We start from the raw sequence: 22,519 nt of genomic DNA, 5'->3' as shown, positions 1-22,519 counted from the left end.
CTTACAAAATACTGGCCATACTGCCCTCTGGAGACTACTGATTTTTCCCAAAACATCACTTAAAATGAATCTTCTCATTAAGAGTTGTACCCAGGACCCTGAGTGAATCTTGCCAGAGTTTACATATGTGAAATGTTGCAGGAAGCTCTTCTAAAATTCCCAAAGACAATTTCCAAAAAGAAGGAGACCCAGGAGTTAAAAACACATAGTTCTCCCACTGTTATTCTTTCTCAAATTTTTTAAATTGAGGAAATTGTTTTTAAAAAGCAACTATGTGTATTGACATAACAGTATACTCCATATTTATTAGACAATTGACAAGAAAAACAACTTTTGGCACATGAATGCCAATTTATTCTTTTTTGGACACATGAACACAAAATATCCCTGCAGGCCAAAAAAAAAAAAAAAAGAAATTGCAAAATTTAAACAACCATCATCTTATTTCAACATGGGGATACCATCCTCCATTAGTTTAGAAAGTACCTCGTATTGCTAGAGATATACATCCAGTCCAAATTTAATAAAATACATTTTAAAACATTACAGGTCTAACAATATAGAAACAAAAATTACACCATTAGTTAAATGAACAAATGCAAACATTTTCAGTCACTAGACATAGAAAGAGCATGAATATGTCAATAGCAAGGGATAAGAAAATGATTAATCAATAACAAGATCTTCCCTTTAATTTTACAAGGGAAAATCCTTGGAGTTGAAGCCGTATTGATACAATGCCCTCAACCTCCACTTTCTTAAAATGAAAGCAGAGTTACCACCTTGCTATTGAGCAAGAAAATCTTACAGCACATCCACAAAGGGTCGCTAGGGCAGGGTGGAGAGGGTGAGCCTTGTTAAACAGTAGATTACCGTTCCCCACCAGAAGGGTAGGTAGTTGAGCCAGGTAGCTAAGCTCTGATATAGGCTGGGCACCAGGTCCTAAAATACAGACCATACAGAATATGTCTGCTTGTAAATCATCACCTTTGGAAGCAGCAAATAGAATTTACAGTAAGGATGAGTATGTTCTGCCTGCCTCAACTAGCTGTGTTAAGCCAGCTAGTTCTCTTTATAAATTGCTCAGGGTTCAACAGCTAACAAAAAACATAACCGGTTCAACATTTGGATCTTCACCGCTCTCTTAATGTCCCCGCACCTTGTCCCTAAATTGTTACTCTTTAGCATTGCTACATTTAAATCTTTCACACTACATGACAGGGCCTAAACAGGCTGCGTTTAAAAAACCAAGCATCCTAAACCTACTTCTAAAGAATGCACACCTCCCATTGATTGACACATGCATAACAATTCAGTCAGTCCAGAGGGTTACAAATTCAAATTGTCAGGCCCAATTAAAACTACGCATTCAGACTTGCTTGCAATAGCATTGCTGCAACTCTGATTCTGCAGTGATTACTTGTTAAAGGTTCACCCCTCAACAAGGTTTCCCCCCCCAATAATCCTAGTTCTTCCATATTTCTTTCCTTTCCTCCAAAATGACAGCGTTGCACCCTTGAAGGTACTGTTTTCCTATAAAAATAGGCCTCCCGGCTTTTCCTCCACCACCACAGGGATTTGCCCCAGTGTACTAGGAGTGACTGAGGTCATACAAACTGTAGAGTTCAAGGTCGAGCACAGAGCCCAACTGCAGGCAAGCGAATCAGGGCTTCCAGGCACTCCGCCTTGCTCCCTGCTCCGTTCATGCCCGGAGATGGTGAGAAGTGACGCTTCTTCAGTGCGTGAACAAGCAAGCCCGAGGCACTCAAGTGCAGGTGTGGGGCCCGCTGGCCGGCCAGCCAGCCAGCCAGCCACCCCAAGTTCTTCACATCCTGGACTCCAGTGAATCCTCCTCCTAAAAAAAGCTTGTTTTTCCTCCTCTTGGGTCCAGGGTGGCCATGCTGAAGGGTATTTTCTGTGCTCTCCCTGAACAGGTGTGAATAAAAGCAGTAGCCAGCCCCTCACCAACATGTCCTGATTTGTAGTATCCAAGTGAGGTATTTGAACAAAAGGAAAATCTTAAGAAATTAACAACTGCCATCTCTTCACTATGTTGTGCCTCAATTACAGAGCTTGCTTTCTTTCCTCTCATTATATGCAGAGAATAAGGATGTCTGCTGCACCCATCTTCATGAGCTACAGAACTCGATATACATTATACTAAAACTCTCAAAGACCAGTCCCAGCAAATACTGGTGGCGCCGCTGATCAACAGCATATAGAAATGTAAACTTCAATGTATTTACAAGCTTGTTTAAAAGACTGAAGAAAAACAGGGCTTTCTATTGCTGGGATTTTGAGAAGGCTAGTTTAAAAGATTTGGACCGACTAATGAGTTCGAGCAAACACCCTTCACCATCAGATCCAGTGTTTCCAGACAGAGGTGACAAATTCGGTTTACCATATTGTGTCTGTCTCTTCTCCCAGCACCTTCCTCACCCACGTGGAGTGTGGCTCCGAGTCTTTTACCCCCTTTCCCAGCTCTGACTCTTGACGTTCCAGGATAGAGAACTGTATGTCAGTGAAATCTGGTCTGGGCAACACTGGCTAGAACCAGCAAGACTCTATGTAACTGTTGTCCATTCACAAAGTATTATCTATACTAAATACAAAAGAGTTTCCCCGACACTGTCACTGATGCTTGCTTTATATCAACTCCCTTTGTATGGACAAGAAATTAATCCTGTCTCCCTGTGAACAGAATCCAGAATCTATTAAGAAAAAAAAAAAATCAACCTTTTTATGAAGTTTTTGCTTTACTAAAAGGAAGGAAACCTCACCAAGTACATTTCAGGTTGAAAGAGAAGCACAACATTTGCACTGCACTTAAGTAATTGTGTAAGTAACCTTGATTCCCAGGAAAAAGTTTTAAATGCTGGTACATTTTTTGCAAGTTGCAGCATCACTCAAGGTACCTACAGGATTGGCAAAGCCTATCCAGTAAGGAAGCATCCTGATTCTAGCTTATTTTAAAACAAAGTGAGAGGATACCAACTGTGACTATAAAAGAGATAAAAAATAATTCTTTAAAAAGACATGGAAATATACGTTTTTTCTGACTGATTTCAGGAATTGCCAGATTATGATTTATAAGAAATAGCTGATAAAATCATACCAAGATTTCATCTAGAAAACTCATTGCTGAGGGTGGGGGAAATGGAGTGAAGGGACCTTAAAAATGTTTATTGCCAGTTAACTTTCTATGAGAAAAGTTTAAAAATCATTTGGATCTGACGAACCACAGAGCAGCATAAAATGGGCACTTTTGAAAACTCTGAAAAATACTAAAAGCTAGCTTTTTTCAAAGAGGGGGAAAACATGAGTACTTTTTACCACGGCAGTGTTATTTGTCACTGTGACATGCATTACATCTGTGTGCGTTACACATTCACAAGTGTCGACCAAATAAGAGAACTGCCTGTTTAAATCGGGAGCCAAATATAGTGCAATTGCCTGGCAGCCTGTACTCGCACCAGCACAAGACTGTAGAGATCAATAAGATAAAGTAGTAAAACTAATAAAACTCTGTAAAACTTTCAAAAATTAATGCTCGTTAAAGGCATTTACAGTGGCAAAGTCAGAAATCTCCATTAAAAAGTCTATGGACCCACATAATTAAATAGTTTCACTAAACTGAAGTAGATTGTTTGGTTTTTCTCTTCCACTGATGCATACATCCCACTCGATGAATACAGAAAAAAGGAATAATCTTCTCTTATAAGACTAGAGGGATGCAGTGAACACCACAGCTAGCAAAATATTCCATAGAAACCTTTCTTGTAAAGTCCTTTAGAAAGTTCAGGCTGACTAGCCTTTGCATGTTGAGGTAAAAATTCAGTCCAGTGCATCAGAAAAGACAATCTATGAATATCTATTACTTTTTAAAAATGGCTCAATTTTGTTGATGCATCAGACAGTGCTGCAAAATATTTATTCAGTGCAACTATTCCGAGCTGCTGGTAGAAGACAAACTGAAGTCAACTTGGCTCTCTCTAGAGGCAGTAGGCATGTGAAACATTTTGAGGCTGCATGGGGTGCCCAGTTGGTTGAGTTCTTCTGAGACTCTCAGGCAAAATACATTGTGTGCTGGGTATCATGGTGGATCTGCACAGCTTTAGCCAAGGCCTGAGGATCTCGGCCATTGCTCTGTCCTGACACATGACTGCCTTCTGCACTGTAAAGAGAATAAAGCAGGGAAAAAAACAACAACAGATGTAACAAAAGATCACGTCAAACTTCACATGTTTCAAATAGCATGAAGAGTGCTGGATTCAAGATCTTAGGCTCAAGCTGTGGTTCCTTAAATATTTGTAATGTCTCTCTACATATCCATTTGTTTAACTGAAAAATGCAATATAGCTTATTTGTTGTAATAATCAAATAATGTCTGCAAAGACCCAAATCCTTAATGGTGCCTCCATAAGGACTTCTACTGGCCATTATGTCTGGTTAATGCCTACTTGCCTTTAGGCGTCAGTCAAATGTCATTTCCCCCAAAGAAATCTTCCCTGACTCCAAAGTTCAGGTCAGAGCCACCTGGAACATACTTCCAGAGAACACTCTACTTTTCTTTCACTTGAAAGGAACACAATTAAAATTAAGTTATTAATTGGGTAATTATTTATTTCCCAACTGGGACATAAACTCCAAGAAAGCAGCAACTCTGTCTGTCTTACTCCCCACAAATCTCTACTGCCTGGGACACTGTGTCAGCTCAATAACCATTTGTGGAATGAATGAATGGATTTATGTGCCTGGCATGGGGCTGGAACGTAGTAGACACTCAGCAAATGTTACCATGCCACCAGTTTCTTTTTGTCTTCCCCTCACTGGCTAGGTGACCTTGGACAAGTAACAGCTCTTCTGAACTTTGGTCTTTTAGGATAACAACAACAACTTCTGAACCAACTCCTTAAGGGTACATGTGCTAGAAAGGGCTTGATAAACTATAAATTGTCATCTCTCTTCTGACTTCTCTCACCCACTCACACCCAATTAACTGTTAAGTACCATCTCTTTTATCCCAGGAATAGCTATTTATATTTAACAAAGACAGTCTTGCTGTAACATACTTTTCTAGCTTCATGCCTGCTGGTCCCCTTTCATATGTTCCAGCCAAAGAAAACTTGCTATTGTCCAAACGTGTCACTTGCTTTTTCTTCTTTGTGTCCATTGTTCCCTCTGCCTGGAAAATCCTTTTCTCTTCTTTTCAGAGCCAAATCCTTCCCAGGCAGCTATGAAATCTCAAACAGCCTTTCCTCTGCTGTCCCTTTGGATGCTCACCTACTCTGCCTTGAGTTAACTGTCTGTTCTATGTTACCTGTGCTCTCTCCCATACTGAATCAACATTCCAGGAAACATGTCTTCCTCATCTTAGTATTTTTAGTACTTAGGACAGTGCTGGGCACAAAGTCAACATCGAATAAATATGTTGAATGAATGAATGTGTATTACAGAAAGAAAGGTACAAAGTCACAGCTGGGCATTTTTCATAATAGCATATTTTCAACCCTTACAGAAATAGATTTGCAATGGAATGTCTACTATTTAGCAGTATTTAGCAGCTGAACTCAGACTTGGGGAAGAGCCCAGAAACTGCTGCTGTACTTCACAGATGGTCATTTGGAAAAGAAAATTACTGCAGAGAGCTTGTTTAGTTATTTAATAGCAGCTCAGTCTGAGTCTCTTGAGATCCCTACTTGGGGGTGAGAATGGTGTGGCATACCTCCTCCCACACACAGGCCCAGGCCCGCTCCAGCGCCTTCTTCCAGACTGCGCTGAGAGCGAAGTGAACAGGTCAAGGCTTTCCCTTGTATGAACTGGAAGCCACAGGCCTGTGACTCTTCCGATTGGAGTCAGGGTACTGGGTGGGCCACCTTCTGAGGCTGCTGAGGACCTGAGCAGAACTAAAATGCACTTGGCTCTATGGGGAAACCACAAGCAACTCCAAATTAGACTCCTTTCCTTGGGCAGACTTTAGAAACACCATACACGTAAGTATAAACAGGGCTGAGCACTTCTTGGACCAAAAGTTACCTTGTAAGATCTCAAAGGCACATGCAATTTTAGCCTCTGCTTGCAATTTGAACCTTAAAAGGAAGAGTAACTCCTCCAAAAAGTTTTCTGTAGCAGCTCATTTTTTTTTTTTTTTAAACATCCTGCTTAACGTTGAAAGAGATGTTCTTGTGCTTGAGAAACTTGCCTGTCATGATCTTTATCCACCAGATGATACCTTGCTCTGAATGCGACAAGCCGGGCATAATATGCAGGGGCCGGAATAGAGACTGAGCGTGTACACCGCACATAGGTGTGACATAGCTGGTAAGTCAGTAGCTGGAGCTCATCCGCGGTGAAGCAGTTGTCATCCCACAAGACCTGGTAATGTGAAGGACGGCTGGTTCCCTGGAGAGAGAGTTTTATGATTAATATATTTCTGACATGGGTTGACTACCTGAGAGAAGAACTGAAATCTACTCCTTAAACTCCGAAGTATTCTGGCCTAGCACACTTACCAACAGATACCAAGACCAAAAGATAACAGTTCTAGGATACAAGCATTAAGTAAGTTATGCACATCACAGTATATAATATAACAAGTCTATTCAAGCCAGTTGCTGATTTGCAAACATCTCCCTATCAAGTCAAGGATCTGGACCAGCTTCCAAATTACCTGAATTCCTGCATGACTACAGAGGTAAAAGTCAAACTCAGACGGATGTGTGATGGTGCTATCCACGGTAGTGCCTGCTGGTACATTGCCACTTTTGCCCACCTACCAAAAAAAAAAAAAAAAAAAAAAAAAGGAAGTGTAATTAGTCACTAATGTGTCAAACTGTGCTCAGGCCATTTCTCTTTTATGTTAATTAGTAACAAGTTAGTAAGCTGTTCCTGTAAACCAGTTTAATGCAAGATGCTGAACTTTCTATAACTTTCCCTTAGCCTGACCACTTCATCCTTAAGTATTTTCTCAAACAAATATACTACATGGTTTCTCCAGGGGAATCCAGACAAAGAATTATCCTACCAGTGGCTTTGGGCTAAGTTTTTGTCCTCTATTTATAGGTGAAACATTAGTATGTTCACAGAAAAAAAAAAAAAAGATTTAAGATGGGTAAGCTTCCTAGGAAAGATCACTTTTAATCCTTACTTGGAATTTTAAAAAATCTACAGTTTGCAGTAAAAGATGAAGAAATCTTTGAAATGGTTCAACAAAGCTAATATTTTCAGGGAATCAATTAAGAAAAGACACTGGCACATGCGTTATCAGGAAGAGTGCACTGAAAGCAGAGTTTCAGATCTAGGTCTCACCTTGCAACTATATACATTGAACAAAGCATCTTATCTTTGGGTCTCAGTCTAATCAGCTATAAAATTAAGCGATGATCTCTTACACTTAAAAAATTCTAAAGTTCTTCTGTGGCCAAAACTCTAAAATCAAACTTCTAGAAAAGCAGAAGGAAGCCTTCAGAAATGCATTTATATGGAAAGAAATTAAATCTTGCTATTTGGTCAGTTTTCATCGTTTTCTGCTGTACAGTAGGGTTCCACGTGAGGAATTTCATTTAGCATCTAGGCACAAATTTGATGGGAGTTTATCTGACTCCATTCTACCTGTTGTTACCTTCAGCTGAGGATCATACACCAATGTATACAAGAACAGCTATGAATATAGAAAAGTCTCATTCCATCAAATTCAGGTGTGAACTTGGGTTCCTAGATGAACACGAGGAAATGTAACTGAATTAAAACAGTTCTAGCACTGTTTCCCAAAATGTGTTCTTTAGGAATATTACTCCTGCAGGATGTATTTGGGTGTTTTGAGGTCAAACAAATTTGTGAAATACTGAGTTAAACCACATTTTAAAAGGCTTTTCCATTATCTGAATTCTCAGAACCTTTCTTTAGTAAGGTATAATTTTTAAGAGGGAGATGGAGTACATAGCATTTCCCAAACATATTGGAGCATAGAATCTCTTTTTTAAAAAGAAAAATCTCTTGGGATCTATAAATGAGAGCCTGAAGAGATGATGCCCTGGGGAAAAGGGGATTCAGGCATGTTCAACTCAACGACTACTGCTTGAGTGCCATGTGCAAGGCTCTGCAGCAGATGTTGGGGAAGAGAGACAGGGGCACAGAGGGAACTAATGAACATGCCTTCCTGCCTTTCATGGAAACTATATACAATGAACTGCAAAGAAATGTGATAAGGGCATTATGGAAGGCACTGGGAAAAGCTGGTGGGAGGAAATAGCTGAGTCATACCATATAAGCAGCAGTTGAAAGGGGGAGGGATGGGATAAAAACAGGAAACTCTCCAAATATCCCCTCAAAGCAGGAATGGATAAAACAAACTGTGGCCCATCCATACCATGAAATACTTCTTGGCAATAGAAAGGAACAAACTACTGATACACACAAAAACTTGGGTGAATCTCAAGGGCATTATGCTAAGTAAAAGAAGCCAGACTTAAAAGGTATGGAAGCCATTTATATGACATTCGGGGAAAAAACACAACTCTAGGGAGAAAATGCATATCAGTGGTTGCCAGGGACGGTAGGTGAGGAAAAGGACTGACTCTGAGAGGGCATGAGAGAATTTGTGTGTGTGATTGGTCTATATCTTTATTGATGTGACAGGTATACAACTTACATGCATTTGTCAAAACTTGCACACCAGTATGCTAAAAAGGGCGAATTTTACTGTATCTATATTATACCTTAATTTTTTAAAAATAGAAAACCAAAGGGGGTGGGATGGACGTGGTCATTCCAGGGATACAAAATGAGCAAAGTGCATGGGAAACGGAAGGCGGATGAGGGCACAGTGAAAGATGAGACTAAAACGTTTTGTTTTGACTACTTGGGACAACACTGACGGCACAGGGAAGCATTTGGTAGGCAGTGAGCACATGGGAAGATTTTTGGCCAATGGGGCGGCAGGGTAAGATCTGTATCTTAAAATCTTAGCCTTCAGAGCAGGCAGAGAATGCACTGGTGGAGGAATGGCGACAAGGAGACCCCCAGGAGTCTCCTGCAATACAGAAGGGTTCTGCCTAGGGTAGAGGGAACACCCAAGAGGAAGCAGTGAGATGACAGATTTCAGGGCAGAACAGAAGACTCTTAGACCAACTGGATTTGGGGGGACAGGAAAGGAGGAGAAGAACTTAAAGGCAATTATGAAATTTCTAGCTTGGCTGACTTAATATACAGTAATGCCAAGTAACAGAAGAAAAAGAGAATCGGGGGAGGAACAGGTTTTGGATGAGGATAACACAGTAGGTAAAAGGTTTAGACGTGCTTTGCTCGAAATGCCTGTGGCAGATTGTATCATGGGTGCCAAATTATTCCTGTGCCCCTCCCTAGGGGAGGATTATACTTCCCCACCCAATTAACTCAGGAGTGGCCATGTAACTTGCTTTGGCAGATAAAATGTGGCCTGAAATGTGTCACTTCTGGGCAGAAGCTTTAAGAGCCAGCACATGGCTTGTCCTGTATCTTTTTCCCCCTCTGCAACAATGACTGGAGATGTTCCAGAGAGATGTTTCTCTGTCAGCCTAGGTTCTAAAGGGAGGACGGCGGGGTCACAGCTGCTGCAGACCGTCACGATGAATGTGTAATGCGAGCAAGAAATAAATCTTTATAAGCTACTATGACTTTTGTGCATGGCCTAGACTGTGTTGACTGATACGATGCCTATAGAGCATCTAAGGAAAGTTGTCTGGTAGATATTTGGAAGTGCAAGTTGGGAGTTACATAGAAAAGTTTGGGGTTGGAAATACAGATTTAAGAAACTATGAGCAAACAAGTGAGTCTGGAGAAGTGGGTGAGACTAAAGAGAGCTGAAATCAAAAAGAAGGAGAAGTATGAAATGGCAGGAAACATCAGCGGTTGATGGACAGAGGAGGAAGAAGAGTCAAAGAAAGCCTGATGGCAGAGGTGGCTGGACAGTCACGTTGCTGAGGCCAAAGAAGGCAAAGACTCTCAGCGCTACCGAGGGGTCAGTGGGAACCTGAAAAGACATCACTGGATTCAAAATGGGAGTCACTGAGAGAGCCGCTTCAGTGGAGGCATCAAAATCGAGGTCAGGCTACAGAGAGCTGAAGTAGGATGGGAGAAGGTGCAGAGAGGCAGTCAAGTCATTTTCTTCCTGAAAGTTTGGTCACGATCGGAAGGAAAGCTAAGGTGGCAGGTAGACAGAGAAGCAGAGTGAAGTTTATGGGAGCAACTGAGGGAGAAGAGTTGAGAAACTTCAGAGGGCATGGAGGAGGCAGCCAACTAATGGGAAAGGCTGAAATGGGGGAAGGAAAGGGTGATTAATGAAGTGGGGCTCTAGTGAAGGTGGAAAGGGATAGGAAGAAAAGCATAAGTAGGGGTAAAGCTGAGGTGGAAAGTTTAGCCTCTGAGACGTGAGGAAGGAGATAAAAAACATAAGATTTAACTACATTTAAAGGCAGAGGAAGGGAGGCCAAGAAAATTCATGCCTTTCTAGATTGCTTTCTGAGGGAAATAGAAGCAATGTTGGCAATGTAAATTGTTGGCAGTGAAAGCATATGGGTAGGATTGGAGACTTGAGAAGAGAATAAATGAAAAAGTTGCAGACTCAAAGGCCCGGCTGAGATTTGCTATTATGAATTTGCAATACAGGTCATTATTAAAACAAATGACTTTTTTCTTCAGCAACCTCTATCAGCCTCAGAGTAAAAGCAAAGGAAATGGGCAAGTGGACTGGTTCAGAGTTGGAGACTGGCAAGAGGCACGTTCAGGGGACAGAAGATGTTGACGTGTCGGGTGCCAAGTAGACCAGGGGGCTGGGACTGGGACTGTCAATCTTGAAAGGCTAGTGTCACTGCATAGGAAAGAGCGAAACTGTGAGATAGCGTGGGGCTTCAGAAAGGCACTCTAGGTCCAAAAGCTGCATGAACAGCAAGCTGACAGAGGGACGGAAAGGTGATAGTGCAGTTAAGGAGGGGGTGGCAGGATGTTTTGTGCCCAGAGCTTGCGCAAGAGATCAGTGAATCTGTTTTTAGCAGAGTCTAAGAAGTACTACTGAGTCAGGGTTCGGGCATTTTAGAAGGCAGCACTTTGAATCTCAGCTGATTGGGGGTCTGGGGCCCCAAGGAGAAAACCTTAGTTCTCTATTCTCTAATGATTTAGAAAACAAAAACAGCTCAGCCTTGGGTGAGAGGCAAAAACTAAGGGAATACTAGAAAACAGTGGGAGTGACCGACAAGATTACATGATTAGACAACAGAGAGAACTAGTCTCCCTGGGGGTGGATCAGGGAGGACCTGGGAAAGATGAAGTAATGCCATAAAAATCTCATAAAAGCAAAGTTATCCACTGTCACGTGCTTACCTAGTTTACACAAAAATATAAGATTAAAAATAGGTACATCATACAAAATGCCTCTTATCAAGTGTGGGGGGGGGGGGGAACTGTACCGCAAATTAACATTCATTGATTAATTTAATCCTCACAACAGCCCTGTGACTTAGGTGTTGTTTTTAATCCATTTTACATTATGAGGACATTATGGCTTAGAAAAGTTAAGTACCCTGCCCATTAGTAAGTGTGACACCATAAATGTTCAACATTTGTACCCTAAGAATCCTCTGCACTGATATAAAATCATTTAGAAGATCAATTCTTCTTTGTACCCTAGAACCATGCCTCAGGCACTGGCAGCAAAAAGTAGCAAATGGCCATAGGGTCCAAACAGATAACCCTGCCCCATGAAGGTTGCCTGTATCACCCCGGTGGACCTGGCATGTTTTTCTGACCTCCCTTCTAAAAATTTTAGAAATAAGAGAACTATTCGGTCTTGAAACGTGTATCATTCAGAATTAGTCATCTAAGATTAACTGTAGTTAGTATATTTACTAAATTATTATTAGGCACTTCTGCTTTTAGGAAAAAATAGTATATATATGCCCACTCAAAAACATATTTATTTGTATCAAATAATGAAGCTTATCCTATGTTTTCTTACCCTTTCTGTTTTATCTGCACAGAAGAGTCGTGTGTGATGTCTTTTCTGTACGACAATGTAGGTTATTCCTGGCCGGTAATCTTCCTCCAAGCTAATACATGCCTTTCGAATTGCTATTAGTTCTGGCCAAGCTACCTAGGAGTTACAAATGGAATGACATTTAATTGAGGACTCACCTTGTATCTCTCAGATCGAATTTACCCATAGCAGCAGATGAAAGGAGGCTCGGTCAGACAGCTAGAAGCCCCAAAAGGCAACTATGGGGTAATGAGAGTACCTGTTTCATTTGTCCCTCGGACACCCCTCCACGGTAATAGATGATCCGTGTGGGTTTGAAGCGTGTGGATTTGTAGAACTGGATCAGCAGCTCTCGAACCATGTTAGTAAGGTCCTGGATTACTTCCTGACTATACAGGAGTTCCTGGGAGATCTCCTGGCGGGAAGTCTGCACCCGAACGGTTGCACAGTACCGGCTGGGATGGCCATCCATGCTGCCAACGACAGCAGCAATAGAAGGCTTCTTCCCGTCTCCTGCAGGCGGGTGTGTGACATCCGCTCCCAGGAAGATGACGGGCTGCTGGAACACCGATGGCCTGCTCAGATTTAAAATGACATTGCCACTCAGATATGCAGATGAAAATGTTTGGGTTTAGCAAGCTTACCAGATGCAATCACAGATATAATCTTATAAGAGAGAATAAAAGACTTGTGTCCCTTGGGAGAGGTCTCTAAGGCCCCCTATGTCTCTGTGTCACCCGGTACGGTGAATCTGAATTGACTGCAGAAATCAACATGGTTCTTCTGCAACAGTAGGAAGGGAAGAGTTAAAAAAGAGGATCCAACTCAAATTTAACAAAATCTCTATGTGTAAAGGGAAAATTTTCTCTGAACAGGCTTTCTTAGGATCCTGCGATTTCTTTCTTTTCTTCTTCTTTTCTTTAATTCTAACTTGAGGATAGACTTACTGATTTTAGAGAGAAGGGAAGGGAGGGAGAGAGAGAGGGAGAGAAACATTGATGTGAGACAGAAATAGATCGGTTACCTCTTGTATGTGCCCCAAACAGGAAAGAACCCGTAATCTAGTCATGTGCCCTGACCAGGAATCGAACCTGCGACTTCTCAGTTTATGGGATGATACTCCAACCAAATGAACCATAGCAACCAGCGCAGGATCCTAGGATTTCTTACAATGGATACAGAACTGCAGAATGTATATGGAACTAGGATAAAACCCCCAATTATTTTTAGGATGTGAGACTTAAGAAAGAGAACCAAGTCTATCTCCTTCCCTATTTTATTGTTATTCATAGTACTTATCACCCTACATGTTTTAATTATTTATTTTATTGTACACCACACACACACACACACACACACACACACACACACACACACACAAGCTCCGCAGGGCATGGCTGTATCCCTTGCGCCTAGAACACTACCTACCTCACAGCTCATATTCAATAAATATTAATTAAAAGAATGAATTTATTTGGCCCTGATTTTTCTATCTAGGGAGTCAGGGAGAAAAATATCATGCATGCTTCTCTGGTAAATTCTTAAAAGTAGGATTCTTAAAGTATAATCTAGGAGGCATCCCAAATCAGAAAATCTCATGTGAAGGTACTAAAGATGTCATAGGTACTAAAGAATAGGTACTTCCATGAGGGCAGAGGTTATGTTGTATTTCTTCTTCTTTCTTTTAATTTTTAAATTGATTTTAAGTGGTAGAGGGAGAGAAAGAGAGTGAGAGAGAAAATATTGATTTGTTGTTCCACTGATTTATTGGTTGCTTCTTGTATGTGTCCAGACTAGCGACTGAACCCACAGCCTTGGTGTATTGGAATGACACTCTAATGAACTGAACTACCTGGCCAGCTGTATTTCTCTATATATATCATCATACAACAACATGGTCCTGGCACAGGACAAGAGAACGACAAATGTATAGTCTAAATATACATATACACAACTTAATAACAACTTACATATACTATGTACCAGCTACTGTGCTAAGCATTTTACATGAACTTGCCCAGGATTGCACAGGAAGAGGTAAGGCTAGAATACAACCAGGAGGTCTGACACCAGAGTATGCACTCTAAGCCACTAATGCTATATTGTCTCAAACGTCAAGGGTAAAATTAAATGATTTCCGATTTTAGGTTAGCTTCCCCTATGGCCTATATACCTCATCTACCAATGTTACGGGAAGGACTTAATGACCTAGAAGTTTCATTCAAGGACAAAAAAATGAGAATTGTGATATGATTGTTTAAGAGAAAGGCATTCAATCTCACCTACTTCTTAAATATGGCAATGACTAATACAACAACCCTAAATTTAACTTCTCAAGTCACTTTGGCATAAAGTCATTTTAAAGTTACCAAGTCAGATATTACCTTCATAGATAAGAAAACTACAAGTTAATAATAATAAAAAAAATCCTGGAAAAAACATCTAAGAAATGGGCAAAGAACTGAACACGCCCATCACAAAAGAATATCTCCAAGTAGCCAATAAGCATATGATTTGTCATTAGGGGAATGCAAACGAAAACCATAATGAGCTATTATTACCCCCAACCAAAATTACTAAAATTAAAAGGACTGATACTACTAAATGCTGGTGAGAAAATGAAGCAACCAGAACTCTCAGTGGAAATGAATATTGATCCAACCACTTTGGAAAACTATTTGACAGCATTTATCAATGTTAAATATATGTATTCTCTATAACTCAGAAATTTTACTTCTGGATATATACACAAGAGAAAGAGTACTTTAGTCTACCAAAAGTGTGAAAGAATTATATAAGGAGAATGTGCAATATTAGCTTTCAGTGGTAGATTAGATGGAAATTTTGTGGTATATTCATGTAACAAAATAGTGTACACAATAATGAAAAAGGACAAACTACTACTTAATACAACAATATCAATGAATCTCAGATGTAACATTAAGCAAAAGAAGATAACACAAAATAGTATATACTGTATGATTCTGTTCTATCAAGTTCAAAAACAGGCAAAACTAATCTATGGTGATAGAAGTGAGAATAGTCGTTACCTTTGGGGGTTATCTACTGGGAGGGGCCATAAGAAAGCCTAAAGAGGTGCTAGAAATGTTTTATATCTTAACCTGGGTGGTGGTTACATGCGTGTACATGTAAATAAGAAAAAGCAATCGAAGCTTCTGGTCCAGATGGTGGAGGTAAATGTGGTACTCACATCCTCCCATAACCACATCAAAATTACAACTAAACTAGAGAACAACCATCATTCAGAACCACCTATAATCCAGCTGAATGGAAGTTCTACAATTAAGGATCTAAAGAAGCTGCCACTGGTAGGAGGGGCAGAGATGCGGAAAAGACTGGCCCCACACCTGCATGTGGCAGATGATAACCAGGAGGGATATCTCAGCTGCGGAGGTCCCCCCGGAGAGTGAGAGATCAGACACCCAAGCCCACGTTCCAGTGCCAAGAAGAGAAGTTCCCATAATTTCTGGCTATAAAAACCAGCAGGGATTGTGGCGGAGTAAGTCTCAGGGTTTCTGGAGTCCCTGGCAGTTCCTCTTAAAGGGCCCAAACACAAATTTATTTGAACTTATTCCCTCTAAGTTCCACCACTGGGGCAGCAGCTCAAAAGGAACCAGGGACATATGGGGAGGAACTAAATTGTCTAGCAACAGAGTGAGACCTGGAGAGTCACCTTTCTCTCAGACAGACATGCTGGCAGAGACCATTGTTCCTTTCCTGAGCTCTTCCATCACAGAACTGGCAGGCTCATGCCATATCTAAGTCTCCATCAACCTGGCTGATAGTGTTTGTCCCACCCCGGTGATTCCCTGAGACCTCACCCCAACCAACTTGGGGGGTCCACCCAAAATGTTTCTAGTGGCTTTTCCATACAAATGACCTGCCTTGGCTCATGCTTCAGGCTTACCTAAAATTTCTCAGACAAGCAGCATCTGGCCTCAGTATGCCTGTACCTTTTACTAAGTGGCTCCAGGCCCAGCACTAGTGGCAGCTGGCCTTGGATCCCAGCTTGGACTCTCCTGGGCACCTCTAAGCCAAGCACAAGTAGCAGCAATCTGCAGATCACTTTGTAGTTCATGCCAGGTGGCCCTGGACAGGACACAGGTGGTAGCTGATCTTGGACTGCACTTCCTTGGAGGCCCCAGAGCCAGCATACCCAGTGGATAGCTTCAGACAATGTCAAAGCACCAAGAAACCTCCTCTACAAGGGACACACTCAGAGGGAGGACTCAGCGGGCACCAGAGCCCTGCTGAAGTAAATCCTACTCCATGGAGTGGGCCCCTGCACAGCTGATTCTCTGTGGTGATGAGCCTGGGGCTCAATCCCTCCCACTGATGCCCCAACAGCAGTTAAAGCTCAACTACACCAGGAGGGTATACAGAGCCCACATGGTGGGAAGGGGGTTTTGCACCTGGAGTACCCAGCTTGTGTGAACAGGGAGGCTGTACCACTAGATCCTACAGGACATCTACTACATTAGGTCATTCTACTAAGCCACAGGGAGGCTGCCAAAATAAGGAGACAAAGAAATATGAGAACAGAACAAAATTCCAGAAAAAAGAACTAAACAAAATGGAGACAGGCATATACCAGAAGCAGAGTTTAGAACACTGATTATAAGGATGCTGAGAGAACTTAGTGAGAACTTCAACAGCATGAAAAAGCAAACAATATGGAAATCATAAAAAATAACCAGTCAGAAATGAAGGATACACTAACTGAAGATTAATTTACAGAGAATTAACAGTAGAGTACATGAAGACAAGAATCAAATTGGCTATTTGGAAGACAAGGAAGCAAAAAATACCCAATCAGAACAGCAAAAAGAAAAAAGAATCCAAAAAAATGAGGATAGTGTCAGAAGCCTCTGGGACCACTTCAAGCTTTCCAACATTCACATCATGGGTGTGCAGGAAGGAGACGAGAGAGAGTAAGAAACTGAAAACCTATTTGAAAAAATAATGACAGAAAACTTCCCAACCTGGTGAAGGAAATAGGCATACAAGGCCAGGAAAGGCAGAGTCCCAAACAAGATGAACCCAATGAGGCCCACCCCAAGACACATCATAATTAAAATGTAAGTGGTTAAAAATAAACAAAGAATCTTAAAAGAAGCAAGAGAAAAGAAGTTAGTTACCTACAGGGGGGTTCCCATAAGACTGTCAGCTGATTCCAACAGAAATTTTTCCGGCCAGAAAGGATTAACAAGTAATATTCAAAGCGATGAAAAGCAAGGACCTACAACCAAGATTGCTCTACCCAGCAAAGGTACCATTTAGAATACAAGGTTGTATAAAGAGCTTCCCAGACAAGGAAAAACTATAAGACGTTCATTAACACCAAATCAGTATTACATGAAATGTTAGAGGTCTTCTTTAAGAAGATGATTAAAAATATGAACAATAAAATGGCAATAAGTATATATCTAGCAACAATTAAATCTAAAAAACAAAATAAACGCACAAACAGAACAGAAACAGAAAGGAATATATATCTATAAGCAGAGAATATTTTGTCAGCTGCCAGATGGGAGAGGGGTTGGGGGCATAGGTGAAAAAGGTGAAGGAATTGAGTACAAATTGTCATGGGGATATAAAGCACAGCATAGGAAATATACACAATATTCTAATAACTATGTATGGTGTCAGATGGGTATAAGATTCATTGGGGTGATCACTTAGTAATGTTTAGTCACTGCAGTATACAGCTGAAACTAATATAATATTGTTATGTCAACTGTAACTGAAAAATTAAAAAAATTATATAGATAAAGAAAATTGGCCCTGGCTGGTATGGCTCAGAGGGTTGAGCCCCGGGCCTACAAACTAAAATGTTGCTGGTTCAATTCCCAGTCAGGGCATGTGCCTGGGTTGTGGGCCCGGTGCCCTGCTAGGGGTTTGTGAGAGGCAATCGATCTATGCTTCTCTCATACATCGATGTTTCTCTCCTTCTCTTTCTCTTTCTCTTCCCCTCTCTCTAAGAAAATAAATAAAAACCATTTTTAAAAAAGAAAGAAATTGAAAAATAAAGAAAAAGCAATCAAGATGCATATTTGAGGTCTGTGTGCTTTATTGCAAATTATATATATTAGAGCTTAATAAAAAATGGGAAAAACACAGTTCAGAATCTTACCTTTGATGAGGTACGAGCACGTTGTTAATTCCTCCAAGCTTTGCATTTATCTTCAGACAAAGGTTGGAAAGGGTCTGTGGTGAGGTCTTCACTACATTTTTCACCTGGACACATTGTGTGGCCATACCCAGGAGGGTATCTCCAACACGTTTCACCTCCGCTACAAAAATAATCAATTGATTTTAAAAAATGTTTAAATATTTTCTTAATTACTAAGGGTAGAAGGGAAAATCCACACTGACATTTACAGAGAGCCTACTATATATACTGTCTACAGTGCTAGATGCTTTTCTTGTGTGGTGTTTTTCATTTGCTAAACCCCCAGGGCAACTTTTTTTTTGTTTGGATAGGCCATCCCACCCTTTTCCTCCCCTCCCACAGGCCTTTATATTTTTTTGAATTTTTATTTATTGATTTTTAGTGAGAGAAAGAGGAGAGAGAAAGAGAGAGGGAGACATCACTTGTTGTTCCACTTATTTATGCATACATTGGTTGCTTCTTTTATGTGCCCTGACCAGGGATTGAACCTGCAACTTTGGTCTATCAAAATAATACTCTAATCAGCTGAGCTACCCAGCCAGGGCCTTTAAATGAGCTTACTTTCTGTATTCTACAATGCTGCCTGCTGCCACTCACTTAGTCCCTGGAGGTTCCTTTTCCCACAGGACTGACCTGACAAAGGAATCTATCTCCCTGGCTCCTCCCTCTCACACAGAAATACCAGCCATTGGATTGTTATCTCCTCTCTACCCCCTTCCTTTTCTTTCTCTCTCTCAAAATAAGAGATAAACTGAAGGTAACAAAAGAAGCAAATACCAAGAGGGTTGAAGATGTTATACAAAGTTCAAACAGCTTGGTCTATAGTTCCCAAATCCTTTACTTAGATAATAGCCAAAAGAACTTTGCATCAATCTTCTAATAGATTCAAACTAAACAGCTCCTTTTCTGGAAGCGGTACGTTCCTCTCCCCTTCCCCACTCTGATATTCCTAAGTGTTTTTAACCAACATTCCAGCTCTCCCCGCTTTGTGGGCTACGATAGGATTTCACTATACACCCAGTCGTCATTTCCACTACATTGCCTGGCCCCATTCCCATCCCCCTCCCCCGCCTCCACGGGTTGGATGCTCCACTACAGCTGGTTGTGGCCAAGACGTTGCAGATGTTCAGAAGCCTCCAGAGCTCTCTTTTCTCTCTGCCATGAAGCCTGCAACATTCCAAACACCCGGGTTTTAGAGTGAAAACGATATGATGATAAGGAGCAGAGGCTGCAGTCTACCCACAATGGACACACTGCAGGAGCAAAAAGCAAACCTTTGCTGCCCGGAGCCCCTGAGAGTTTGGGGTTGTTGGTGACTGCAGCATAATCTAGCTTATCCTGTCACACCTATGACCGAAATCATCCTTCATTCGACATTAAATGGGTCCATACCATATACTGGCGTCTTCCCGGGCAAGATCACCACTATCAGCTGCAGGCCCACATAGGTCATTTTCAGATGTTTAAACATGGGCTCCACGCTGTCTGCACCTTGTGCATACTTGCAGAAACATGGCTGACCCTGGATGGGCATCCCTGCATCCTTAGAGATTTTACGGAGCTGGTCAGTGAAACTCCTGTTGAAACAGAAGCGGTGGCACAGTGCTTTCATTTCAGAGCGCACACTTAGCTTTTATTTCCCTCTATGATACTTCTTTCAGTTCTGCAAATTCTTAGCCAAAATTAGACAAAAACAAATAAACAGCCAAAAAAAAAAAATCTTTAGCTGGTTGAGAAAAATAGACTGGCTGTTGTATCATTGCAATGCGGAAGAATCTGCATTATTAAACTATGCGATTATCATTTTGAATTTTTGAATAGTTATGCCTCAGGCCCCAGGGGCTAGAATAAAATTCCTGTCCAAAGATTTTTTAAAAAGATATTTGAGTTAGTAACTCTGGACTGAAGAAATGCAAAGTCAAAATTTCAGGTAATGTGTATATGGGCAAGCCTGCTATGAGAGTAGTTGGGTAAGCTTTTGTAAGCTTATATTCAATTGAGAACCCCGACACATGCAGCTACACAATCATGGCACTTAGGATGACATTCAAACTAGTAGCACATCTGAATCAATACCATGTCAAAAGGAATCATCACTTCAGAAAGGAAGACTTCATTATGAAACTTTAAACTTTGGACTTAAGAAGTTACTTCGATCTATGTATAAAGCTTTCAGAATAGGCTCTTTTGTGCATTTGCCAATATTTTGTAGGATTCCTTTCTTTCATCCCAGCTCCCTTTCCCAGCCTTGATTTTTCCACTCTTCTCACTAACTTCCTTTATATAGATAGCTGCTTCGGTGAGACATGAACCAGTGATCTTAGTCAGTGACCCGTTAGTAAAACACGCATGCTAGTAAATTAGAATGGTTAAAAATGAACTCCTTTTCATCTTAGCTGAAAAGATACAATTAATACCAAGGGAAGCTTCACTAAGAACCCATCGATTTGCCAACCGGCAACGCTTCAACCATGTGAGTCACAAATTTCTGCTCTAAATGTTAAGGAAGCTGACTCATAGTCTTAATGTAATTCCCAAATTGGCAATTTATTGTAATACAAGGTGTTTTTCCTATAGCCAGATGGTGTCACTACAGAAGTCAGGGATTTAGTGCCAGTGCACACAGCACATTCACATAAAGATGGCATTTTTCATATCTGGAAGTGATATTACTAAGCTGAAAATATGAAGATACTCACTTTAGTAAATCTTCCCTACATTGTTTCTGAGGCGCAAAACAAGCAACTGCCCAAACTTTAATTTCAATGCCAGCATAAAACTGCTTTCCTCGCATGTCCCAGACACCCTGGTTGGGTGTGGCTACTGTTTTATTCTTTAAAAACAAAACAAAACAAAAAAAGAAACAAAAGAAAAGAGAAAAGACATTACAATCTAAGGCCATTTGAATATTGATGAGGGGATAAACAGAACTCTATTTGGTATTAGCCAAAAGACAAAGCGCAATAATAAGCATAACTATGGGTAAATTCACTGTGGTGGTGTAGAAAAGCCCTCAGTTACGCTCTTCTTGACTGGTTATTGGAAGAAGCTTGCTGAATAAAATGAAAAGCTTACCCGGCCTCCATATTGTAGCATTGGAGCTGGAAGTACCCTGCCTGTGAGCTCTGTCATTTCATTGTGGACAACAATACCAAATTCTTTAAGGTATGGATCAGGTCCACCCACCATGCTGTTACTCTTCACCTAAAGAACAGGAAAGCCTGCATATATAAGAACCGAAGAGTAACTGTGTCCCATCAGGAGTTTTCTACTGTTTTGCTTTTTCATCTTAAAGCTAGCTTATCTTAAAGACCATGCCTTACTGACCAGTCTACTGATTTCTTCCTGTCTGTCAGGAGCAGATCTTGCTGTGGCTTTGATCATCGTGGAAGTCTGATTGTCTGTGAGTTTCTTTATACATCGCTGTCCTGCCACTATATTACAGACCTACCAAGAGGCAAAGAGAAATTTATTTGTGTAATGGGATTCTATAGCTTAACCCTTTGAATGTATCTTACATCTTCTATTCCCCACCCCTCAAAATGAAAATTCTGTTATATAATCAGCCCCAACTATTTTAGAGATTAATACTAAATTCTCCTACTTGCTAGGATACAATTTCTTTTTAACTCATTCAAGAAACTGGCAGATTGGCAAAAGAAAATTTGGCTTACCTCAAGTGGCAAATACGTATGCTTTTGTTCTTGTCCTACTTGGAGACATGGAAGATGGGGATATTTCAGCTGCAGACTATACTTTTGCTTAAAATATTGAGCTACAGTACATTCCATAGCTTGACCATTTTCTAGCTGTAAAGGAAAACTATGGGAGACAATGCCTTTTTAGAAATTTCAAGTTTGTTTCTCTTAAACAAGCAAACAAAAGTCTACTAACATTTTCTACCTTGATCAGTCACTTAAAAACAAAGGTCAATCCTTATCTGTACATTTTCACTTAAGTCATTTTGGTATTTAATCCAAACAGTTATCACGCTGGAATTTTCCATGTTTTTAAAAGCTAGAATGAGAAAAAATTTTAATTAAAGTTTAAAAAGAACTTAAAACAGGAAGAAGCTGCAGAATCAGAAATTACAGAGACTCACTAGAGGTCAGTTAACACCTACAGATACAATCTCTTGTTGGCTTCTTACACAGAGAAATTTTGTTTGCTTAAGAGAATTTTTTTTTCTGGTAAAATGAGTGTAGCATAGGGATTGGGCCCACATTTTCAGATCCCTAAACCAGGACAAGTATATGTGGATTTGGAGGCAACAACACCAAACACCTGAAATTGGGACTATGCTAGGATATTTGGTATAA

The 22,519-nt window shown here is 40.7% G+C and overlaps 1 protein-coding gene across 1 annotated transcript in view; it reads right to left on the bottom strand.

The window, feature by feature from the left end:
• Positions 1-392: 392 nt before the first annotated feature.
• The window catches only part of AGO4 (argonaute RISC component 4), a 33,628-nt gene continuing 11,501 nt past the window's right edge, over positions 393-22,519 (bottom strand). The window contains exons 8-18 of the mRNA XM_054571963.1: positions 21,875-22,022; positions 21,528-21,647; positions 21,276-21,404; positions 20,900-21,033; positions 19,593-19,777; positions 18,162-18,321; positions 12,267-12,582; positions 11,990-12,124; positions 6,671-6,772; positions 6,203-6,402; positions 393-4,174 (exon numbers count right to left, since the gene is read on the bottom strand). Coding sequence (XP_054427938.1) covers positions 4,066-4,174; positions 6,203-6,402; positions 6,671-6,772; positions 11,990-12,124; positions 12,267-12,582; positions 18,162-18,321; positions 19,593-19,777; positions 20,900-21,033; positions 21,276-21,404; positions 21,528-21,647; positions 21,875-22,022 — 1,738 coding nt within the window. The 3' untranslated portion in view covers positions 393-4,065. The remainder of the gene's footprint in view (positions 4,175-6,202; positions 6,403-6,670; positions 6,773-11,989; positions 12,125-12,266; positions 12,583-18,161; positions 18,322-19,592; positions 19,778-20,899; positions 21,034-21,275; positions 21,405-21,527; positions 21,648-21,874; positions 22,023-22,519) is intronic.

Source organism: Pteronotus mesoamericanus, unplaced genomic scaffold, assembly GCF_021234165.1.
Source record: "Pteronotus mesoamericanus isolate MK-2021 breed Mesoamerican mustached bat unplaced genomic scaffold, CSHL_Meso_final contig_221, whole genome shotgun sequence".
Lineage (NCBI taxonomy): Eukaryota > Metazoa > Chordata > Mammalia > Chiroptera > Mormoopidae > Pteronotus > Pteronotus mesoamericanus.
The sequence above is the reverse complement of the archived record's forward strand: the minus strand, read 5'-3'. Positions and strand labels throughout refer to the sequence as shown.